This window comes from Mytilus galloprovincialis, chromosome 5 (assembly GCF_965363235.1).
Source record: "Mytilus galloprovincialis chromosome 5, xbMytGall1.hap1.1, whole genome shotgun sequence".
Taxonomy (NCBI): domain Eukaryota; kingdom Metazoa; phylum Mollusca; class Bivalvia; order Mytilida; family Mytilidae; genus Mytilus; species Mytilus galloprovincialis.
In genome coordinates this window covers 57,250,586-57,274,070 of record NC_134842.1, presented here as the reverse complement: position 1 = coordinate 57,274,070, position 23,485 = coordinate 57,250,586, and the positions used below count along the sequence as shown (strand labels likewise).

General features: G+C 31.2%; 1 protein-coding gene and 1 long non-coding RNA gene across 8 annotated transcripts in view; both read left to right on the top strand.

Moving 5' to 3' along the window:
* LOC143076108 (small G protein signaling modulator 1-like) overlaps positions 1 to 12,572 on the top strand; it is a 68,116-nt gene extending 55,544 nt beyond the window's left edge. For all 7 annotated transcript variants that reach the window (XM_076251759.1, XM_076251758.1, XM_076251756.1 and 4 more), the window contains 6 exons: positions 296 to 420; positions 2,447 to 2,529; positions 3,224 to 3,333; positions 7,266 to 7,362; positions 7,718 to 7,885; positions 10,324 to 12,572. In XM_076251759.1, coding sequence (XP_076107874.1) covers positions 296 to 420; positions 2,447 to 2,529; positions 3,224 to 3,333; positions 7,266 to 7,362; positions 7,718 to 7,885; positions 10,324 to 10,412 — 672 coding nt within the window. In that variant the 3' untranslated portion in view covers positions 10,413 to 12,572. The remainder of the gene's footprint in view (positions 1 to 295; positions 421 to 2,446; positions 2,530 to 3,223; positions 3,334 to 7,265; positions 7,363 to 7,717; positions 7,886 to 10,323) is intronic.
* Positions 12,573 to 20,034: 7,462 nt separating this feature from the next.
* On the top strand, positions 20,035 to 21,660 carry LOC143074616 (uncharacterized). Its single transcript, XR_012977969.1, has 2 exons — positions 20,035 to 20,317; positions 21,592 to 21,660. It is a non-coding gene; the product is annotated as an uncharacterized LOC143074616 (long non-coding RNA).
* The last annotated feature ends 1,825 nt before the right edge of the window (positions 21,661 to 23,485 follow it).

The window sequence follows — 23,485 nt, the reverse complement described above, 5'->3', positions numbered from 1 at the left end:
TTTTCAAGGAAAAACAAACATTGTGTATGGACAAAAGAGAAAGGGTTAAAAGGATACAATTCACAAATAAATCAGACTTGACCAATACAACTTACCCAAAAACTTGGTGTGAACCCTGGTGCTCTAGAAGGGTTAGCAATACCTGCTCCACTTATGGAACAAAATATAACAGTAAAAAAAAACAAGCTTAATAAGTTGTGTCAGGTTTTAATTATTAATTATTCAATTGTAAGAAATTGGTAAATCAGTCAGCCTTTTTCTGACCAGAAATACTTTTTTGTCTTGTATTTTGCAGCCAGCTATGTTGGATAGTGTAGCATTAAATCTACACAGAATTGACAAAGATGTGCAGAGGTGTGACAGAAATTATTGGTATTTTACGATACCAAACCTTGATAAGTTACGCAATGTAATGTGCACGTAAGTAATTTAGAAAGTTTTAAAAAATTGTGACTTTCTGACTTCATTGTCCCTAGGTGGCCTGTTGCAAGGCAAAATTTCTGTCCCTAACCAATATACCTTTACTTTCCAGTGGCAGTCCAAATTTCCGTGACCATCATCCTGGATGGTCTCTATTATTAAAAGACCTACCTATTGTATTTTTTGTATACTTGTTCTAGTCCTGAACATGCATGAAATATTTGCCATGAGACGTTAAGCAACCAACAATCAATCAATCGTCCCAACTTAAGGTCTTGAAAATCCAGAAAAGTGTTATGGTATTATTTTCATTTTGAGGTGAAACATTAATTGCACAAAATTGTTATTTATAACTGTTTGAATTTCTATAAAAGTGTAATGAGAAAAAATAAACCCCTCACCAAATTTTACTAATTTCTATGTGTGGGAACATCTAGACATAGATTATGTACAGATCTGTGGATTTTAAGATCTCTAATACTTAAATTTAAAATATGTTGTAAAATTTAGATAAGGCTACACATAAAGGTGATGTGTATCTTAAGGATGTACTTGGATGAGGTTTTGGAATTTGTGTCAAATGTTAGTACTCCTTGGTTTTTATGCCCCACCTACGATAGTAGAGGGGCATTATGTTTTCTGGTCTGTGCGTCCGTTCGTCCGTCCGTTCGTTCGTCCGTCCGTTCGTTCGTCCGTTCGTCCGTTCGTCCGTCTGTCCCGCTTCAGGTTAAAGTTTTTGGTCGAGGTAGTTTTTGATGAAGTGTAAGTCCAATCGACTTCAAACTTGGTACACATGTTCCCTATGATATGATCTTTCTAATTTTAATGCCAAATTAGAGTTTTGACCCCAATTTTACGGTTCACTGAACATAGAAAATGATAGTGCAAATTTCAGGTTAAAATTTTTGGCTTCAGGTTAAAGTTTTTGGTCAAGGTAGTTTTTGATGAAGTTGAAGTCCAATCAACTTGAAACTTAGTATACATGTGCCCTATGATATGATCTTTCTAATTTAAATGCCAAATTAGAGTTTTGACCCCAATTTTACGGTTCACTGAACATAGAAAATGATAGTGCAAATTTCAGGTTAAAGTTTTTGGCTTCAGGTTAAAGTTTTTGGTCAAGGTAGTTTTTGATGAAGTTGAAGTCCAATCAACTTGAAACTTAGTATACATGTGCCCTATGATATGATCTTTCTAATTTAAATGCCAAATTAGAGTTTTGACCCCAATTTTACGGTTCACTGAACATAGAAAATGATAGTGCAAATTTCAGGTTAAAGTTTTTGGCTTCAGGTTAAAGTTTTTGGTCAAGGTAGTTTTTGATGAAGTTGAAGTCCAATCAACTTGAAACTTAGTATACATGTGCCCTATGATATGATCTTTCTAATTTAAATGCCAAATTAGAGTTTTGACCCCAATTTTACGGTTCACTGAACATAGAAAATGATAGTGCAAATTTCAGGTTAAAGTTTTTGGTCAAGGTAGTTTTTGATAAAGTAGAAGTCCAATCAACTTGAAACTTAGTATACATGTTCCCTTTGATAAGATCATTCTAATTCTAATGCCAAATTAGAGAATTTATTCCAATTTCACAGTCCTTTAAACATAGAAAATGATAGTGTGAGTGGGGCATCCGTGTACTGTGGACACATTCTTGTTTTTCCATACTATACAATGTTGCAATATTTTGCCCCATAACACCCATTTATCTTTTCATATATTAACAACTTAATAGCTCATAAAAGGCCATTTGCCAAAATTTAAGCCGATTTTTTGTTTTTTGTTTTTTTTTTTGAGACCGAAAATATACCAATGCAAATATAAGGTAAAAGTCTGAGTCAGCTTTTTCCCGCCATATTTTAAAAATCATATATCTCGAAAAAGGAGCTCCATGACCTATCAATAATTTTAGCTTATTTTGTTCCTTAACTAATGCTCTTCTGAATTATAGTATCAATTTTAAATTCTTGATTTCACAAACCCTCACCTACGTACATCCTTAAGCACTTCAATACTTTATTTTCAGATATGTGTGGGAACATTTAGACATAGGCTATGTACAGGGAATGTGTGATCTAGTAGCACCACTTCTAGTCATATTTGACGATGGTATGTTAAATAAATAATGCATGAAAACTTATGAATATAAAAATAAGAAGATTTGGTATGATTGCCAAGAAGACAACTCTCAACAAGAAACCAGTTCAAATGACACAAAAATTAACAACTACAGGTCACCATTTGACCTTCAACAATGAGAAAAAAAGAAAAAAAACCGAATAGTCAGCTTTAAAAGGCATTGAAATGACAAATGTAAACAATTCAAACGAGAAAACTAGCGGCCTGAAGTATCTTTTATCTGAAAATTGATAAAAATTAGATACTTTGGTACTTGGACATTTAAAAGAAATAAAAAACAGCTTTGACTTTGTTTTAAAAAGTATTATCCTGATACTAAGGAGTAGTAGTCTGGTATACAGTTTAAATATTATATTGTAAACATTTGTTATATTTAAAATTGCATCTACAACAACAGTGATATTTGGTTTAAATGGATACTATTGTTGATTTTTCCTACCTTCCATATTGAAGAGCCTGTTACTGATGGAGTAGAAGTTCCAGTCAAAAATTTCCTTTGTAAAAATCATTTTGAAAATTATTTAATTACACATTGTGTAATATTGCATTTAATGACAGGAGAAGGTACTGATTATTCTTATTTTAGGGACTGTGTAAAATTAATTTGGACAGCTCTAATTTACTTACAATTCTACTGAACATTAATATTGACCTTCTCTTACAGAGGCCATGGCATACAGTTGTTTTTGTGAACTCATGAAGAGGATGTCTTCCAACTTCCCCCATGGTGGGGCTATGGATACACATTTTGCTAATATGAGATCCTTGATACAGGTAAACACTGACTTTTCTTTTAATAAATAGGTATATGAAGCCTCTAGATCTGTGTGCATGATTTTCTCGCTGTGTTGAAGATCCATTGGTTGCCTTCGGCTGTTGACTGCTCTTTAGTCGGGTTGTAGTTTCTTTTACATATTCCCCATTTTTATTCTCAATTTTATCTGTTTACAAACACTAAATATGATAAATATACTTATAGTTTTAAAATGATTGTCAATAATTGAAAAAAGTACTTCATCCATACATATTTTTAAAACCTCTGGGGTTTTCTGGTCACCTTCTTCGAAATGATGAGTTGTAGCATGTATACACCTTATCGCTATTTGTCTGCCATTGCTGGATATCACACAGGTTCCCGTAAAATGTTGACGTCATAAAACAAAATATCTGACGCCACAATGTAAAAGTGATTGTTGTATGCGTCAAAAGTTCAAGCCGCCGGGTCAGCCGGGATTAGCGATAAGGTGTACTATTTGGCCATGATATTAGTCATTTTTAGGCAGTTAAGCTGCCTTATGCGAGCATCCTAGATTTGTGTTCTACCCAATAGATGCTGAAATATGTGCCATTGTTATTATCTAGCTGGATGTTATGTTATTTATAACTAATTGGACAGTTTTTTCATACTTTTAATTCTTGATTAACAAAAATATGACCAGAAAAACCTTAAATGATCGTCGATTTATCCAAAAGATTTGAAGTTGCACATAGGAAGTAGGGCACATTAGGAATCTTTATGTAGTTTATTATCCCCTGAGATTTTGGCTAAGCTGTCAAAGAACAAATGTATGAAGTACAAGTAGTTTAGATTTCCCAAATGGCAAAAGTTGTAGGAATATTGTTTGTCGTCAATACGTAGTCAACTACGTCAGTAGTCTTAAAATAAGTTCCACTGTTCATGCTGTTGGCGGCAATTTTAAATTATAAGACAAAATTTTTATATATTTTGAATTTGGAGGCAGGGGTTCAAATTAGCGGTTGTCTGAGGTCTGCGACCTTCCACTTTTGCAGTCGGACTTTCGACTTGGTTACTAGCTAGGCTCGACATGCTTGACTTGAGAGGCCTGAAATAAAAAAAATAACTTTGCAAACCTTTTTACCAAAGTCTCCTAATAAACAATCTCAAAACTTGTTTTTAGCATTATTATTCATGACAGCAATGTTCATTTTGTTCAACCGCTAGCTTTATATAGAAAATCGCCGACAAGTAATGTGTAAATTCGAGTAAAATCGTAACTGACAAAAACAACATTGAAAACAAAATGGCTGACATGAGAAGAAAATTACAATATCGGATCCGATTCCGGAAGCGGATATGGGTAATTCCGGGTTTTGGCGATCAACTTTTAAAAAAATTAGACAGATGACAAAATACATCTTTGCATGGTAAATAAATATAAACACTAGAATTGAAAACCAACACTTAAAGATATATGTAAAAGAATGAAAAAACAGAAAATATGTTGTACTTTTTGACAAATTTTAATGTCAAAATCCATTACATTGTGAGTCTTTGTGACAGCTTGAAACAGTATATCTAAAATATATGGTCCTGTTGACAGTATAAATTTTCTTAATCAGTAATAAATATTGGTAAAGCAAGTTAGATGCTTTTAAAGTGTAAACATTTTACTGCAATTTCAATGGGTATTTTTTTTCCTCAATTTTGATGGGTCAGTTAAAAAAGCTTGAAGTTTCTTATTTTACACATATAGTGCAACTAGATTATATGATATGTGAATGTAAGCAAATAATATGATATGTTTGTGGAGTCCTTTTGGGCACTCTACCCCCTCCTGTTTGATAACTTTGAAACGGATGAGATCCCCACCCCTCAACCATATTTATTCCTGTATGGGACAATATAACCAATCAAATGAAACACAGGGGGAGTCCCTGGAGGTCACCCCACCCCTCCTGTTTGGGAACTTTGAAACAGTCGAGATCCCCACCCCTTAACCATATATATTCATGTATGGGACAATATAATAAATCGAATGAAATATAGGGGGAGTCCCTGTGGGTCATCCCACCCCTCCTGTTTGAGAACTTGGAAACAGTCGAGATCCCCACCCCTAAACCATATATATTCATGTATGGGACAATATAACAAATCATGTGAAATATAGGTGGAGTTCGTGGGGTCACTCTACCCCTTCCTGTTTGAGAATTTGAAAACAGTTGAGATCCCCACCCATAAACCATATATATTCATGTATTGGACAATATAACAAATCAAATGAATTATAGGGGGAGTCCCTAGGGTCACTGCACCCTCTTGTTTGAGAACTTGGAAACAGTCGAGATCCTCACCCCTTAACCATATATACTCATGTATGGGACTAAATAACAAATCAAATAAATTATAGGGGGAGTCCCTGCGGTCACCCCAATCCTCCTGTTGTTTGAGAACTTGGAAACAGTGGAGATCCCCATCTTTAAATTAAACCATATATTTTCATGTATGGGACAAAAGAACTAATCAAATGAAATATAGGGAGAGTCCTAAGGGTCACCCTACCCAATCCTGTTTGATTACTTGGAAACAGATGAGACCCCCACCCCTCAACCATATATATTCATGTATTGGACAATATAACAAATAATGAAGTATAGGGGAAGTCACTGGGGTCCCCCACCCCCTCCTGTTTGAAAACTTGATAATGGTCGAGATCCCCACCCCTAAACCATATATATTCATGTATGGGACAATATAAAAAAATCAAATGAAAAATAGGGGTAGTCCCTAGGGTCACCCCACACCCTCTTGTGTGTGTTTTGAGAACTTGTAAAAGATTGAGATACCAACTCCTAAACCATATTCATTCCTGTTTGTCATTTCAAAAAGATCGAATGACATACAAGGTCAATCTCATAGGCGTCACATATGCATATCACTTTGCTATACCTAACACCTGTCATTTTATTCCAAACTTAGACATCATGGACTTGGGGTGAAGGTGGGAGTCATTTACATTTACTATGGACAGGTCAGTCAGACCTCACCATTGATCCCTGTAGTAGTAAACATTTGTCTGATTTGTGTCTCATAACTTTTGTACTGTAGAACACAAACTCAGTTTTCTTTCCAGAGAAGCAAGTCCATTCATACTTTTACAAGCTCGTACTAAAGTCAACTTGAACTACTAACAGTCAACTAATACGAACAATTACGATCAACTAGAAGAACTGCAATCATTGCGAATTTGTACCACTGCTGACTCAAGACTCATGACCACGAAAAAAAAAATATACTTGATATATACGTTGCTATTGAAGACCTTGATAAATTATGAATTATTTGCCTTAATGTTTAATTCATTAAATGAACATAAATGTACAAATATATATGAATGTTTAATGTTTGTTCTTTTAAATCTTTAAACAAAAATTGAAGCAACATTGCCACAGTTTTCATAATTATGTTTGCCTTGGTTTTTGGTTAACTGCCTACAGTGCTTACAGCGCTTTGATTATTTAAAATTTCTGACAATGTGAACACAAAGAAAAATATTTCTTGAAAAAATTGCTATGTATTCTTACCAAATTAAAATCGTAAAAATTTGCATTTGTGTTTAACCCATTAGATAATGAAAACGAACCTCACCAAAATAATGGCCAAATAAACAATAAAACTTCAGACATTTATGCATCTTATGGTATCTATTTTTATAAAAATCGCTCATAGATTTACTTGGTAATAATTTTATTTAAAATATCAATTTAAGTTGAAATAATAGGACATTTTTTGAGTGGAAACTCACTTTTATCCTATGACTGTTCTCGTTTGCAAGATCTTTAAATGACTTAAAATCAAAGGAACTATAAAAGAAGAAGAAAATAATTCTGTTTTATCAAAATTAATCTTATACGCTATTCAAGCATTACCCAAATATATCTTTTAATGCATTTATCTTTCTTTTCAGATCCTGGATTCTGAATTATTTGAGCACATGCATCACCATGGAGACTATACACATTTTTATTTCTGTTACCGGTGGTTTCTTCTTGATTTTAAAAGAGGTATTTATGTTAAGATATACATGAATGCCTCTGTTGTTATAATTGTACAAAGCTTTAATTAGTGAAATCTTACCAATTGTTATATCAAACACCCAATTGTTTGATCCTTAGACTTAAGCTATGATAGATTTATAAATAGAGAAGGCACATTAAGACATATTTGGCCCAATAATGGCCTTTATCATATCATATCTTATATTTTTGTAACAAATTCTAGGATTATTTTTTAATATGACGTTTTCATCATAAGAACTACATAATATTGTAATATTGATGAATAGTTTGTTTAACATGATGTAGAATGTAAGATGTTATTTTACATAGACAGCTAATTGATTCTGTAATTGTATTGTAGAATTGGTGTATGATGATGTGTTCTCAGTATGGGAGACTATATGGGCAGCTAAGTATATCAGCTCTCCACACTTTGTATTGTTTATGTCCCTTGCTCTCGTTGAGTTCTACAGAGATATTATTTTGGATAATAATATGGATTTCACAGATATAATCAAATTCTTTAATGGTGAGTTAATTTAATAAAAGTATTAAGTTACTTAAGGTAGCACTACAGTCTAACGATGATTTTTTGAAGATATTTTTTTTATCACATAATTTTGAAGTAAGAACTATTCTGCACAGTTTATAAAAATCCCAGAGTCATTATCATATCACAACAGGGAGTAAATTGATAATGAACTTATGTAAATAAAAGCACATGGTAATTAATCTAAATATATAGGCATTTGGGAGGGGCTAATATGTCAATCATCTGTTGATACCAGTGTCCAGCTGTTAATCCCTGACCACAAGATAAATATTGTAGTCTTATCTTATTGTTTTGCAACAAAAATAATTTATATAACATGGAAGTGAACAAAGAAAAAGAAAAAATCTAAAAGGAAAAAATCTACAAAAAATGAAATAAAATTAACTATGGAAAAGAGTGGGAAAATATATTTGAATGCCTCTGACTGTCTGTATAAATGTCTTCTCTTTTGTCTTATTCATTTAAATACAGTTTTATGCATTTTAACTAATTTTCAGTTGAAGTGTAATTTAAAAAAAGATGTGGAAAAGTGGATTTTCAAGAATCAAGAAGTGTGGTCTAACTCTTGATCTTTTTATGAACATGTTTTTTGATCCACACTTTTAATGTTCTAGCTTATTTCAAACAGTTTATTTCTTTTTTTTTAAATTCAAATGAAAGTTATTCTTTATATATAGAGAATAATGATGTTAAACATTGATTATATGCAGCTGGTCAATCATGTTATCTTAGACTGTCTAGAAAGAAGCGGAGCTCTGTCTATATCTAATAACTACATCACAGATGTTGGTCTAATCTGTGACGTCAAACTCCCGCCAAATGCCAAGTTAGTGTTGGACAGTTCACATATAATGCAAACTTTACAGCATTAGAGCATCAAAGACACAAAGTGTGTGGTTCTATTGATATAGTAATGGTATCAGAACACTCCTGGGGTGTTCCCAGTGGAATTTTTGTATTTATATTGTCTTTATAGGGGTTCTAAGGGGGAAATTCAGTTTTTAGGTCATTTCTCAGAACAATTTTTCATGAGAATTGTAAGGAAAAAATGAAAATAGAAACTTAATGATTACCCCCTTTGGCCTGACTTTGATATATATGATTAAAGGGTGTATTTTCTACAATACCGTGTCCCAGTGTTTGGATAATTTGTTTCTAAATGAATTTATAGGTCTTCAAAGATGAAAGGTGAAATGAGGTTTGGAACCCAGCAGTTAAATCAATATATCTTCTTACTGGAGGCATATATCAAAAATCTAAGACACGGTTTTGTTGATTGTATATGGTTAATTTAAGGGATGAAAACAAATTTTTACTACCATTTGACATGAATGTGCCATTTTCATCCAAGTTGGAAGACCACGTTTTGGGCAATTAATGTGCTATATTTTGAAGTTATTCAAACCAAAAATAAAATTATATATAGATTAAGAAAGAGTTATATTTCAGCTTTAAAATGAGTTAAAGATTTTAAAAATCCATTGAGTAGTTTTGAAGAAATTAATCTTTAAAGACTGTTGATTGGAGTCAGAAAATTTTGACTGTAGTGCTACCTTAAATGACTTTAGCTAGTAAAAAAAGTAGAAAATTAATCATCCAAAATATGTCAGATTTGGATACATTTGGATTTAGATTTCATATATCAACACAAAGTTACATCACTAAAACAAATAGCCACAAAGTAGACTAAAAAGAGGAAAATGCAAACAAAAATATTAGCTAAAATGGTTGGTTTACAGTATCTGCTTGTTCATTTTATTCTTTGTAATGTGTGGAAAAAATGTTCATTGATATTTCAAACTTAAGAAATACTCATAGTTGCAATATGCAGATGGCTACTCATACTTCAATTTGAGTTGCCATGTTTTATGTCAACAAATGAAGAACATCTTTATAAAGAAAAAATCTTCAAAAATACAAGGCTTATTAAAACAAGAGACATCTAGGGGTCAACATACTGTCTTCAATTTGAGACAAGTTTCTATACAGTATGTCTGTCTCATTTTCTCCCAATGTTGAGAAAATTTGAATGATCTGAATTATAAGTGATTGTTTATAATATATCTTAACTGACAAAAACTAACAATAAGATATAACTAAAAATAACCACTGACAAGGGAACGTGCATATAAAATTGCAGCATGGTGACACTTTTCGTTTTAGTTCTCAGTCCTCCTCTTTAAATTTTCAATTTTGATCAAAGTAATAACAAACTCAACATTATTGAATAGTTGACAGACAATAAATCAGTATATGAAAGTATCAATATGTATTTTAGAGACATTTTTTTCACTAATTTATAAAATTTCACAAACAATTTTTTTTTCAAAAACTAATATTTTGTAAATATATTTTACACCTTTACATTTTATTATGTGAATAAATTAATGTTTTATATACTTCTATTTTTATAGAAATGGCTGAAAGACATAAAGCAAAGCAAATACTTAAGCTGGCAAGAGATTTGGTGCTGAAGTTACAGACTTTGATTGATAACAAATGACTGGAGTGCCCATAAACCATGTAAAATAGTTATAATATTAACTAGTGAGAACAGCTACACATAAATCATGAAAAAATTATTCTGCAGACCAAAGCATTCACCGAGATATATTCTACCAGTGATTTCAACTACATCTAGATATCAAATTATCATCTAGATATCTGATATTCATCTTGATATCTCAGTAATAAATACAGACACAGGACAGTACAATGTATCCTTCACATTGCAAATGAAAGTGTAGTGTGTACCTGTACTAAATAGTACACATGGTAACGTAGTGTGTACTTCACTGTGTATGTGTATATGTATAAAAGAAGATCACATCTTTAAACTTTATTTAACCTTGGATATTTAGCCTTGGAATATTCAATGCTTTGATCATGATGTTATACTTAAAATAGAGAAAGGATTTAGAAAGTGCCCCTAAATAGCTAGGCATAGGGTTTTGTGAAAACAAAAAGGTTGGGTAGAAGCCATGCAGGTAAAACTTAAATTTCCTTTCCTTTAAATTTTTCTAAAGGACTCAAATTTCAACAAAATTATGTATTCATATATATAAAACAGCTTTACATATTTATAAGGATGTGAATCTTTTCAAATATTTGCATATGAAATGAAATATGCTAGTGTTAGCAGTATAGGGCAGGGCAGTATGGGGTGTTTTCAATGTTTTATGATCAAACATCAGGGGTCTTTACCATTTTAAGAGATATGAAAAAATGGTTTATATTTTTTTTTTGGAACAACTGAAATTATTCTCTTAAAAAAAGAAAATATAACTGTCTGAGGTGTTTATTAGAATGCAATATTTATTTAAGTCTTGAATTTCATCTTTTGTACTTACATGCCAATTTCAGAGTATTTTGTATTCTAATTGATATATATTATATGTTAACATTTTGTCTACTGTAAATTGATGGGATATTACATTTCCTAATATGGTTATGTTGAAAATTATACCTGAGAGTAAAATTATTATAATTTCATAAGAGTGACAAATGTGGAATCGATTTCTCCATGTAAATGTGTAACCCCCATTTTAATTACAAAACTACTTTGGAGTGGTAAAAATGGCGGTTTGGTGTGCAAGACTTTTAAAACTATACGTTAAATGACAGTTTTACCCATTTATTAACAAAATATTATTTTTTATTCAGAATTCACAAAGTTTCTCTTGTTAAATAGAAAAAAATAAAATCGTTTATTTGATAGACAAGAATAGAACAAGTAAATTTATTTAGTACACATATACATAAATGCACCAATCAATTATCCACATTTTATTAACTTTAAGGTCACATGACAATGGTAGAAGTATTTATTTATACAGCTAATAGGCTTTTTTTTTTATTCAGTCACAATCTGCCGATTTGTATTTTTACACTTTTATGTATTCCAATAAGATTTTAGATCAGCCAAGATATGATTTACTTGAGTCTGATACACTTTATACTTTATACAATAGTTGAGAGATGCTAGTCATATACCTGAGATGCAATATTATATATATAGTACACAAAGTATTATAATAGTGGCATTCAATGCAATTGTTTATAGAAAGGCTTTTATTAGTCAGTAATTTTAACTTAAGCATTGTTTAATTGTATTTGAAGATTTAGCTAACTGCAATAATGACTTCTTTCTTACTTTGAATTACCTACACAAACACACAGTAAAGATTGATAATAATTTTGATTAAATTTGATTTTGGAATCTCTACAAATACAAAGAAATTCTGAGGCTGCATGGAAGTTTGATTGTCTTTAACTTTAGGGAAGGGAGCACATTTAAAATGTCAAAAAGAAAATAATTTGGATATCATAAAGGGATTTGATGTAACCATGTATTTTTATCTTAATTTTGCCAAATGAACAACTTGTATATGTTATTGCTATGGTGCCAGCTGAAGCCGCCAGCTGAAGCCCCCTCTGGGTGCGGAGAAATGTGTGGACTTGTCATAAGGAACATTTTGTGTGAATTTATTACTTCTCATTGACGGCAGTAGTGCATATCATATGACATAAATTCAGATAAACTTCGATTTTGAATTTTCCTGAGAGTTCAGTTTTGTTGTGAATTTACTTTTTTGTACCCGATTATCTCCTAAATGCTTTATTATAGAGAAAGATCAGAAATATTTTCATATTTGTCCAAAAACATATTTGAAAAAAAAAAAGGAATAAAATGCATTTTATTTCAAGTCATTATTGCAGTTATCTACATGTATTTTTATGTTACGTAATTAGTATGTATTGATGAATTCTAGGAGGTTGTTTGACTTTTGCCAAATGTATTGTTGTAACTAAATATGTACAGAGTCTCTATATTTTGAAAATTATCATTATCATCTGTACAATATTCATCTAAATGACTTGTATAATTAATGTATCTGTGATTTTATAGTTAATAGTTTTCATATACCCAATGATCAGATTCCTGTTAATTCTTATTATCTTGTAGTATGTAAAACATTATCAATACACATACCACAGATTTTTGTTTAAAGACAAAAAAAAACTTGTGCAATTGATCAACTTCAGTTGTAGAAAACTGACTCCTATTTAGTCCCTTTCGTGTATTAGGGAGATTTTTGTTTTAAATCGCTGTTATGATATACAAAATAATTTGCTAGTCAATTTAAAACACTGATAGGTTGGAAAGATTTTTTTTATTCCTTATATAAGATTATGTCAGTTGTTAGTCTCTGATGTATGTGATTTTAACTTTTAAGATTTTTAAGTCTATATTTTGCATTCATAAAGTTCTTTATTTGTTTATAAGATTATTTAAGTGATATATATATTTTATTTACAATTTCTGTGATACTGATCTGAAATCTACTTGTACACCAATTTAAGTTTCTCCACAACTGAATTGAAGTAACATGTTTTCCCAAATAAAATCAATAATGACACATCTTTCTCATGAAAACAATTGTTCATTGTATAGGCATATGCATATTTGTTATCTGAACTTTTTATCCTGTTTTTATTTAATTGAATTTAAACTGGATTTATTATATTTCATAGATTTTGTTTTGTCTAGATTTATAATGTTCAGGATGGGCTTATTAAATACTGTTAAAGTAGTATTTTCTTCTGAATGGATTGGTCCAAGTAGATTCATCAATAGCCAAGTTTAATACATTCATCTTACAAAAAGATATGAGACATAGACTCCATTATAAATATATCATATTATGTTCAATATAAATAATTGATTGTGCCATTGTATTATTGTGGAATAGATTTTGAAATTTAAATCTGTGTGCCTGTTTGAGCGTTTTTTTTTTCTAATGGTGAACTATTTCATGCAAAGGATTAATTGGAAAATATAATTCTTCAACATTCACATCAAAAAGTTTCTTGGGATAATGCATGTTCTTTACATTCATACATCAACATTTTTAGAATACCTTTTTTTTTCATTTTTACACTGTGAATATTTTTTAAAAGATGTATTTTATATTTAAAAATGATCTCAAATTTAGGTTTAGCTGAAAATAAACAAGTATGTTTAAAGGCTAAAATTTGTGATAATTTTCATATTTGTACATTGCCAATTTACAGTTTAAAGAAGAAACAAATATTTGCCAACATATTCTATTTTCAAGAATGGCTATTGTTCATTAATATTATTTCTCTGATAATTTTCACAATGATGAAAATTGTAACACCCTAAATAAAAGCAACAGTAGTATACTGCTGTTCGAAAGTCATAAATTGATTTAGAGAAAACAAATCTGGGTTACAAACTAAAACTGAGGGAAACACATAAAAACTACTTATATTACAGTCTTGAACACTATGCTTTACTTTACCCTAAAAAGTTGACCATTTGAAAAATTTGATAAGAAATTAAGTTTTTTTTTGTAATGGCACACTAAATGTATGAAAGAAAATTAGCTTACCATATTTGCATGGAAAGAAATATCTATATATTCAAATCACTACGATCTTAACAATCTTATAACATTTGGCAGATCTCAATTTGCAATTTTGAACTGAATATAGATGTTTAGAGAAGCTACTGATAAAATTTTTAATAAATTGGTATCAAGTGTCAATTTCTGTCTTGTCATTTTTACGAAATTTTAATGTGGAAAATCAAAGTAATTCAGATCGATTTAAAATGTTGACAGCACAAGTAATATGTCATGTATTTGTAAACTTTAAAATTTGCCACAGTAGGCAGGTTGTTTCCAAGATGACTTTTTGTCTCAATCATTCATATTTTTATTTTTCAGAAACAGTCCAGATTTCCTACATTCCATCTATTTCAATCAACTTTGCAGAACCTACATAATTGATTTATTGTTGATATTTTTACTTTTTATTACTTTTTTCTCTAAAACATTCCATGGTGATGATTCAGCACATTTAAGGTCAAAAAAGCTTTTTCAATACTTTTATAAAAAGACATTCCAATCAAAATATGTTTCACAATGATAAATCTACTTAAGTTGCGTTTCAGAAGGGCAATTATTTTCTGCTTCAGCTTTCGTTTGGTACAGTTCTACTTATACATATATATGTGTTGAAATTAAACAGAATGTAGAAAGTTTTATATCATAACATGTTTTTTTTTATTGTAATGCATTTTATTTTATTTTGAATTTCTGACAAAATATTTTTTTACTGATACCTTATAAGATCTGACAAGTCATATTTTTAATTGCTTTTGTTGATTTTTTCAATATGTTAATTGACTGAACAGGGGAAGACCATATTAGAGGTGTAAATAAAAGATGTATGACTATCTATCCAATACAAAATTTGATCTAGGAGAATATAGTTTACAAGTCTGTCATAAAAGTGAGAGGTTTAGCTAGCTATAAAACCAGGTTCAATCCACGATTTTATATGCTACATAAGAAAATGCCTGTACCAAGTCAGGAATATGACAGTTGTTATCCATTCATTTGATGTGTTTGAACTTTTGAATTTGCCATTTGATTTGGGACTTTCCTTTTTGAATTTTCCTCGGAGTTCAGTATTTTTGTGTTTTTACTTTTTACCAATTTTGCATTATGAAAATTCCTTTAGGAGTGTTTAATTGCTACTAAATTATTAATTTATTCGCCTCAATAACTTCATGCTATTATAGATGGCGAATTTTATTACAAAATATTGTTAATGAAAGCTGAATTTGAAACAAATAGTGTAAATTCAGAAATATCTGCATATATATTGCAATTTTTTAATAATGGACAAAAATGTATGTTTAATAATTGTGATTCTTTGATATTACAAAAATCACCCTGTTGTACTATTTGGTTTTATAAAAACTCTAATTTCTGAATTTACATAGTTGACCAGCAGTTTACCTAAGGAAAGCTAACATTGAACCAAACTAAGCCCCCTGAAATAAGATCTGACAAGAAAGCTTATTATACAAAGGAGTTGGTCTGTATCCCCTATAAAAAGACTTAATGGTTTAAAAAAAATCATATATACATGTATTTATCTTTAATAAATAGTTTAATTAATATTCATCTTTTACATCTTAGGAAGAACAGTCAAAGATTTTTAAGACAACATGTGGAATAAAACTACTTTAGTTTAATTCTACTATAAGTTAATGTAGCTTTAAATTTTTTTTAAAAGAGATTTCCTAGATAGTGATTTAAAAAAAAATATCCTAAAGATCTGCACATTTGTTATATACTATTCTTATCTTGTATATTCGATTACTGGCATATCTCTTTTACACTTTCAAGATTAGTTATTAGAAAAGTCCAGACATACTATTACTTATTTGACCAATTATACATACATAATATAATGTATTTGCATGGGTGGGTGGGAGGAAATTATTGAAATTTGGTTATCTCCCTTTCATCAGAAAAATCAAATGAAATGTTAAATAAGTATGTCTGATAGGTCTGAGTAATGTGTGGTTAACATAGAAAGATCAGATATCTCTAAAAATGTCTTAAAATATGAAAGCCTACCTCCTACAGGAATTAAATCCTTGATGTTTCTAGACTGAATTATATATGTTTATTATACTATTCCCATCAAATGCATATACCGATATTGTGTCAAGGATATTATTTTGTGTCTCCTAGTATTAGATATTTATAATTTCCCATATTATTAGACTATGATTTAATGACTATATATGATCATGTATTATATTATGATTTATTGTTATAATTCAGATTTTATGTGATGTTATTGTTGATCAATGGAATAAAAATATCTGTGATTGATTTGATCTTCACTTTTTCTGTTCTCTTGAGTTCTTTCCACCAATCATTGTTGTTCTAGGACTGACCTTTTCCATACACTGTTCAAACCATTTGAATAAGACTGTTCTTTGAGCTATTGCCACCACTTGGCTGTATTATTTGTTTTGCTGCCTTAATGTATGATGTCATAACTTAAATTAGATTATATTGGGAATACAAAATATTTGAAAAATATATTTAAAGACTGAGGTGACCAATCGATAAAACAATTCAATATTAGTTGTCTATGTTTAACCTTCTTATCTTCAAGTATGTTTAACCAAAAATAGAAACACATATTTGTAGTGGTGCAACTTATGCTCAATGAAAATATACAAATGTAGAAACATTTTTATTGGGCTAAATTAAGAAAATGCTTACTATAAATGGGGACATTTTGAGTGGTTATAATTTTCATGATTTCTATTCCTACCGTTAAACATTTTGTATATAGGAATTAAATTCTTGCATCAAACATAAGTTTGCACTTCACATCAATTTAACTCTTTTCTACTAACATTAGCACTGTTGAAATTTCGTGAAATTTATGTGATTGTGTATTAATTTTAGATGATTTGTTTAAAGTTAAAGAAGCTCTTGTTTATATTTTCATATTTTTCACATATTTTCTTTTGATTTTCCTAATTTTTGCATTTTTGTAAAATTTGTAGAACGTCTGATAATCTAAGGATCTTAAAATGTCTGCACATTTTGATTAACTGAATATGCATACTCATTTATAATTTAGTTACTAGTATTCTTTTTCTAAAATCAATTGTGATTTTTCGGTAGAATTATCTCTTCAGGTCAGAATTATCTCTATGGCTTCATATAATATCTTTTTTTTTAAATAAATACGCAACATTGAATGATTAAGGGGTTGTAGAGAGTGTGCACACTTTTTGATTGGAAAATAAAAATCATTTTTTTTGCATCAAGTATTTCAAATTATACCCCCTCCCTCCTTTGAAAAGTCACGGATCCGCCACTGACTAAAGTAATCATTACATCATGATTTAAAGTCATATGAAACCTCAAATTAAAAAAAATTATGCATATGGTTTTTTTTTATAAATAAGTGGATAGTTTTCATTATTAAACTTATGTACATTTACTTTTTTACTGATGAAAATTCTTTAATTTGTCCACATTTAGAAGAAGTTTACTTTTTTTAATTGCTTGCTTCTAGGAAGTAATTCGCTGACATATTTTCCGTATATGCAAGTGACCTTAGCGTGACCCTTCTCATAAAAATACGGTGATCCCAATATGCATGGATCTGTCATTGAATTAAAATATTATCCGATTGTACATATTATACACGTGCTCAATATCCATGCTTCTTTATTGATTGTTTACTATAAGGTGACAATCGGTAAACTACAGCTTCAAATCAAGACAATTTAGTAGCTGCCATATTTTTACTTTATAACAGACAGAGAGAAAAATAAAATTGACGATTATAAGACATGTTTTCATAAAAAATTGTTAAAATCTTGCACAGAAGACTAGGTTTATGACATATACATGCATTGGTTCAAGAATTGGATAAACATTATTTTTCATCAGCAGCTCGTTTCATATGACTTTAATCAATACTACTGTATTTTTCTAACTATAAACTTTATACATATTTATTTTGAAGTAGGAAATTACTAATTGTGACTTTTCACCCTTTCACTTCCTGAAATCTGAGACTACAAACTTAACACTTCGTTGGAAGGGTAAAGAGGTAAGATATATTTTAATAATCCAACTTTGTGAACTTAATTATAGCATGTATAGATACTGTTTGTTATAAAATATGGTTAGTTCTTAGTCTATCTGAAAGGACTGCATCCTCAGCCCTCTATTCTCATTTGAGCGGAACCAGTTGAAACCATATTATTATTAGACAGAAATATGCTATCATTATTTCTTACAATCTCTCGGCTTGATAATGCATCAGAAAAAAAAATCCTTCAATGGGAACTAGAAATTGGAAAGGACTTCACAGAATAGACAAAATCTTAAATAAATTCAGTCTGCAAAATCCAAAAGATATTTTAGAAAACCCCGCCATCAAAATACAAATGGAAAAACATGCTGAAAAAAAACATAAATATATACTGGTCAATTATCTGGAAAGAGGAATGCCTAACAAAAACAACGATTAAGTACTTGACAATCCAAGAAAACCCTACTGAAAACCCACATAATATCTGGAAAGCTGCCAGAAACAATCCGAATGGCATTCGAAAACAGAATTCAAAAGTAGGCTAATAACTGGAACCTACATGCTTCAAACAACTAAAGCATTAGCAAAAATCAAATATCTGGAATATGTTAGCAGCTATGTACAAAAGCTGAAGAGGACATTAAGCACTTTCTGTTGGAATGTGAGTCTCTGGAGAGTGTACGACAAAAACAGATGAACAAACTTCTTTCTTTAACCGAGTTAAAAGTCCTATAAAGCTAAGTATAAAGAGGAGGATGTGCTTCAAATTATAATGAACTGCTCGAAGTTATCAACAACTTGATATAAATAGAAAAAAATCTCAAAATTTCTGTCACCAAATGCATAAAAAACACACCGAAATGCAAACACAATGATTCATTAATTAGAGGCTGAAGTGAAACTGCTGAAACACTCAAGTTCTTCTCTTCAAGACCATCAACAATGTGAATTTACATTTTAACAACAACATTGTTACTGTATCCAGCTCTACAAACTAACATAATGCATATAAACAAAACAGGAAAGATGGACCAAGCAGTCTGCGTGGAATGCCAAGCTTACTGCCTCCATCTACGACTAGATAAGCTGCTTGCATCTAATTATATGTTTTAATTCTAAACGATGTGGATAACTCTGACCGTATTGGTCACAACTTTTTGGAACTTTTGGTCCTCAGTGCTTTTCAGCTTTGTACTTGTTTTGGCTTTCATACTTTTTTCCTCTGGGCGTCGCTGGTTAGTCTTGTCTGGACGTGGCGTGCGTCTAGCGTATTAAATTTTTAACCAGGTACCTTTTCTTGGATATTAATCGTTTGTTTCTCTGTCCTATATTTTCTCCCATTTATTTGTATTGTAGTCCTGTCATGTAATGTTGTCATTTTAATGTTATAATTAACATTGCCATGAAAGCGGGAGGTTTGGAATGCCACAAAACCAGGTTCAACTCACCATTTTTATCTTAAAATGCCCTGTACCAAGTGAGGGAAATTGCCATTGTTATGTTATAGTTCGTTTCTGTGTGTTATTGCGTACACCCCTGAGGGTTTACGCAGTATTTATTGGACGACCTCCGTAGTCTTTCAGAACACCGGAAGTCTATTCGGAATACATCTGTTCTTTTCTAGGACTACTAGTCTCGATCATCCAGCCGCTTATTTTTTCAAAGTAGAGCGTCTGGATGACAAGTGATATAAAAATGGTAATTTATGACATTCGGAATAGTATCGGATTTTTTAGCTTGTATTTAAAGATGATGTCCAAGACGAATAACCAAGAAGTTGGTTATTGACTTCGGAAGAAATTATATTACGATAATACTATTGAAAAGCCCGAGTGTACCGATTGTTGTTTAAAGCTATTTATATTTTATTTGTGACGACATACACGTCGTGGAAAACACCAGACAGCATGGCTTCCATCACCGCGAAGGAAAATAACAGCACATCAAACTTTGGTAAGATGATATAACAACACAAACTGTTACATAAATTTTAACACTAGTACAACCTGAAACATCGAGTAGTTATATTCTTTCATGCATGTCCGTGCTACGCAAGCAAGTTAATACTTATATACAATAAATGGCAATTTTTGTATTAACTGGGACCACTCGAACAGTCGTATACGCTATAAATACATTTTGTGGTTGATTTGTAGTATCTTTAACTTTATAAATACTTTATTGAAAAGTGCTATGAAATGAGAACTTCATCCAGGATAAGTTTGTTGTATGATCTGTCTGCAGTGTATAATGGAGTTCGCATTTTGATATGTGTAAAAAAAAAAGGGGGGGAAGGATGCGCAATGTTGTACACATTTAAAGGAGGGAACGCAATCCAAAACCATTAACAAAAGAAAACCAAACAAAGTATATCTAGAAGATACACCAAATGGTCAAAATGATTTATGCTCGATTTTTTTTTAAATAAATGCATTAAGCTTTTACAAACATATAAGAAGTGGGACACGTTGTTATAAAAAGTAATTTAAATATACTGTTAGTAAACAAAGTCTGGACTGATCAACTGGACAATACTTTTTTGGCACTTTTAAAAGGCATTTTTTCCACACTCAAAAAAAGTTATCAAAGAATACATGCAATGTTGTCGGTGAGTATATACCAATTGGCTTTCTTAACCTTGAAATAAAACCATGGCATGAGGAAAACACTGAAAATTCGATTTTAGGCAAAACAATAAATCCAGCATCAATGAAAGGCGGTGTCAATGAGGCAACAACCGGTGATCCCAGTGACATACATTACCCAAAGTAGACATCTACATGATTAAGAGGTCATAATGTAGACTAAAACAAAAATTGAGAATAAAAGTACCAAAAGGTCAACATTATACAAATAAGAAGATGTGATATGAATACCAATGAGACAGTTATCCACCCCAAGTTCAAACGAGGTGGATGTGAGCAATTATAGGCAACTGTATGGCCTTCAATAATGATAAAAATTCATGCATGATTTTGATAGAGAATACAAACAGGGAATGTGTCAAAGAGACACCAACCTGACAAAAGAACAGGAAACAACCCAATGCCACCAATGGGTTGTGTCATTAACACAGCGAGATTATGTCGTAGCGTGATTCAGCTTGCACCAAGACATTTTAAAATGTATATTTATATATAATACTTTTTCCAAACATTTTGTTTTTCATATATGCTAGGCTGGTGATAAAAAATTAATATGATTTTAACATTTACTTTCTTTTGTAGACAAACCAATTAAGATTTCTGGACACAGATATTATATGTAAAATGTGAAGAATTAAAAAAAATCTATAATACTTGAATTTTCATTGTATCATAAACAGCTCTAATTTTATAAGAAAAAAAGATTCAAAGATTTGTTTTTAATTACTGAAGCTGTCAGTAATCATTATAACCACAGTATATAAACATTATTCTTGACAGAAACCATAAAGCGAAAAAAGGTACACAGACATTCACGTTGGCATTGTATCTCATTTACATGTCTGACCCTTCTCAGTTATTTATATGGTGTGGAGTTTTCGTAATATTGAAGGCCGAGCAGTGATTATATTTGCGAACATCCATGTCATTTGAACTCTGCTAGGTTGTTGCCTCATCAGCAATCATACCTATCTCCTTATTTTATATAAAATAAAATTGAGAAAGGAAATGGTGAATATGTCAAAGCGACAACCACCCGACCATAGAGCAGACAACAGCCGAAGGCAACCAATGGGTCTTCAATGTAGCGAGAATTCCCGCACCCGTAGGTGTCCTTCAGCTGGCCCCTAAAAATATGCATAATAGTACAGTGATAATGAACGTCATACTAAACTCCGAATAATACACAAGAAACTAAAATTTAAAATCATACAAGACTAACAAAGGCCAGAGGCTCCTGACTTGGGACAGGCGCAAAATTGCGGCGGGGTTAAACATGTTTATGAGATCTCAACCCTCCTCCTGTTCAAAAGTTCACATGTACAGGAGAATTTTTGTGAAGCTGCCCTTTAATACACGATGGATATTGGAATCGAATTCGTATTACGTGTGAACTCAGCATAATAGTTTGTAGTAGAAGAATACACTTTTCGGTGTTTTTTTTACAAGTTATCATGCAGTATTTGATAAATCCCATTCCATCTTGTCCATGCGATTGTGCAAACATGAATTCAAAGAGTATTAAATTGGGTTTCATGAATGACTGGTTAACTTACGTATTTCTTCAGGGACACGGAGACTGGCAAAGTGGTATTGTGTGAGGATTGGTCCCTAAATGTTTTCTTCCCAAAAGGATTAGGCGATATAGATTATTGTGAAACATTTAAACTATTCTGTTGTTTGCAAGTTTAAGATCATTTTGTAAATAACAATTGAGTTGGCTCATTGCATGATCTCACTGATCTGCCAGTAAAAAGTTGTTATGGAGGATTTTCTACATTGAAATCTAAGTATTTGTACGAGTTGTTTTTCTTGCCATTAACGTAGCGTGATGTGTGCTTTTCGAGTAAGGTAAGTGCGTCAGATATCTGAAAGATTATATAAAAAGGAAAGCATAAATTATAACAAGGATTTACAGAAATAAGAATAACGAGACGAAACTAAGAAAAAAGGGAAAAAATAAAGAATACAGACTAATGTGGGTACAATATAGATCAATATACCGACTGTTGGTTGCTTAACGTCAAGTGGCAAATATTTCATAGAATAGAGAGTGTATGCTAAAATACAAAAATATAGAAAAATGGCATTTTATAGCATGAAGATAAGAGAATATTAAACGTGGTATGTTATAATATACAAATAGATTGTTTTTGGGTTCCTTGGTTATTGCCTTGTGGTAAATAATGGTAATGTTCAGGACGGAAAAATGACAATAAAGATGAGGTCCTAGATTATAGGCCGTTCGGGATACATGTCGGAGAAACTGTAACTCACCAGAAAATAAGGGTATATTGTATGGCTTTATGTACAACGGTCCACCTATACGGATCCACGGGCTCTCTTAGCCCACAGCGGAGTGTGGTATCCCCTATGTACACAAACAGTGGCTGATCCAGACCTTGTTATAAGGAGGGCACTCTACAGTCATGCTACATTGTTTCCCTATATAATCAACCAAATTTTTCCCACGAAA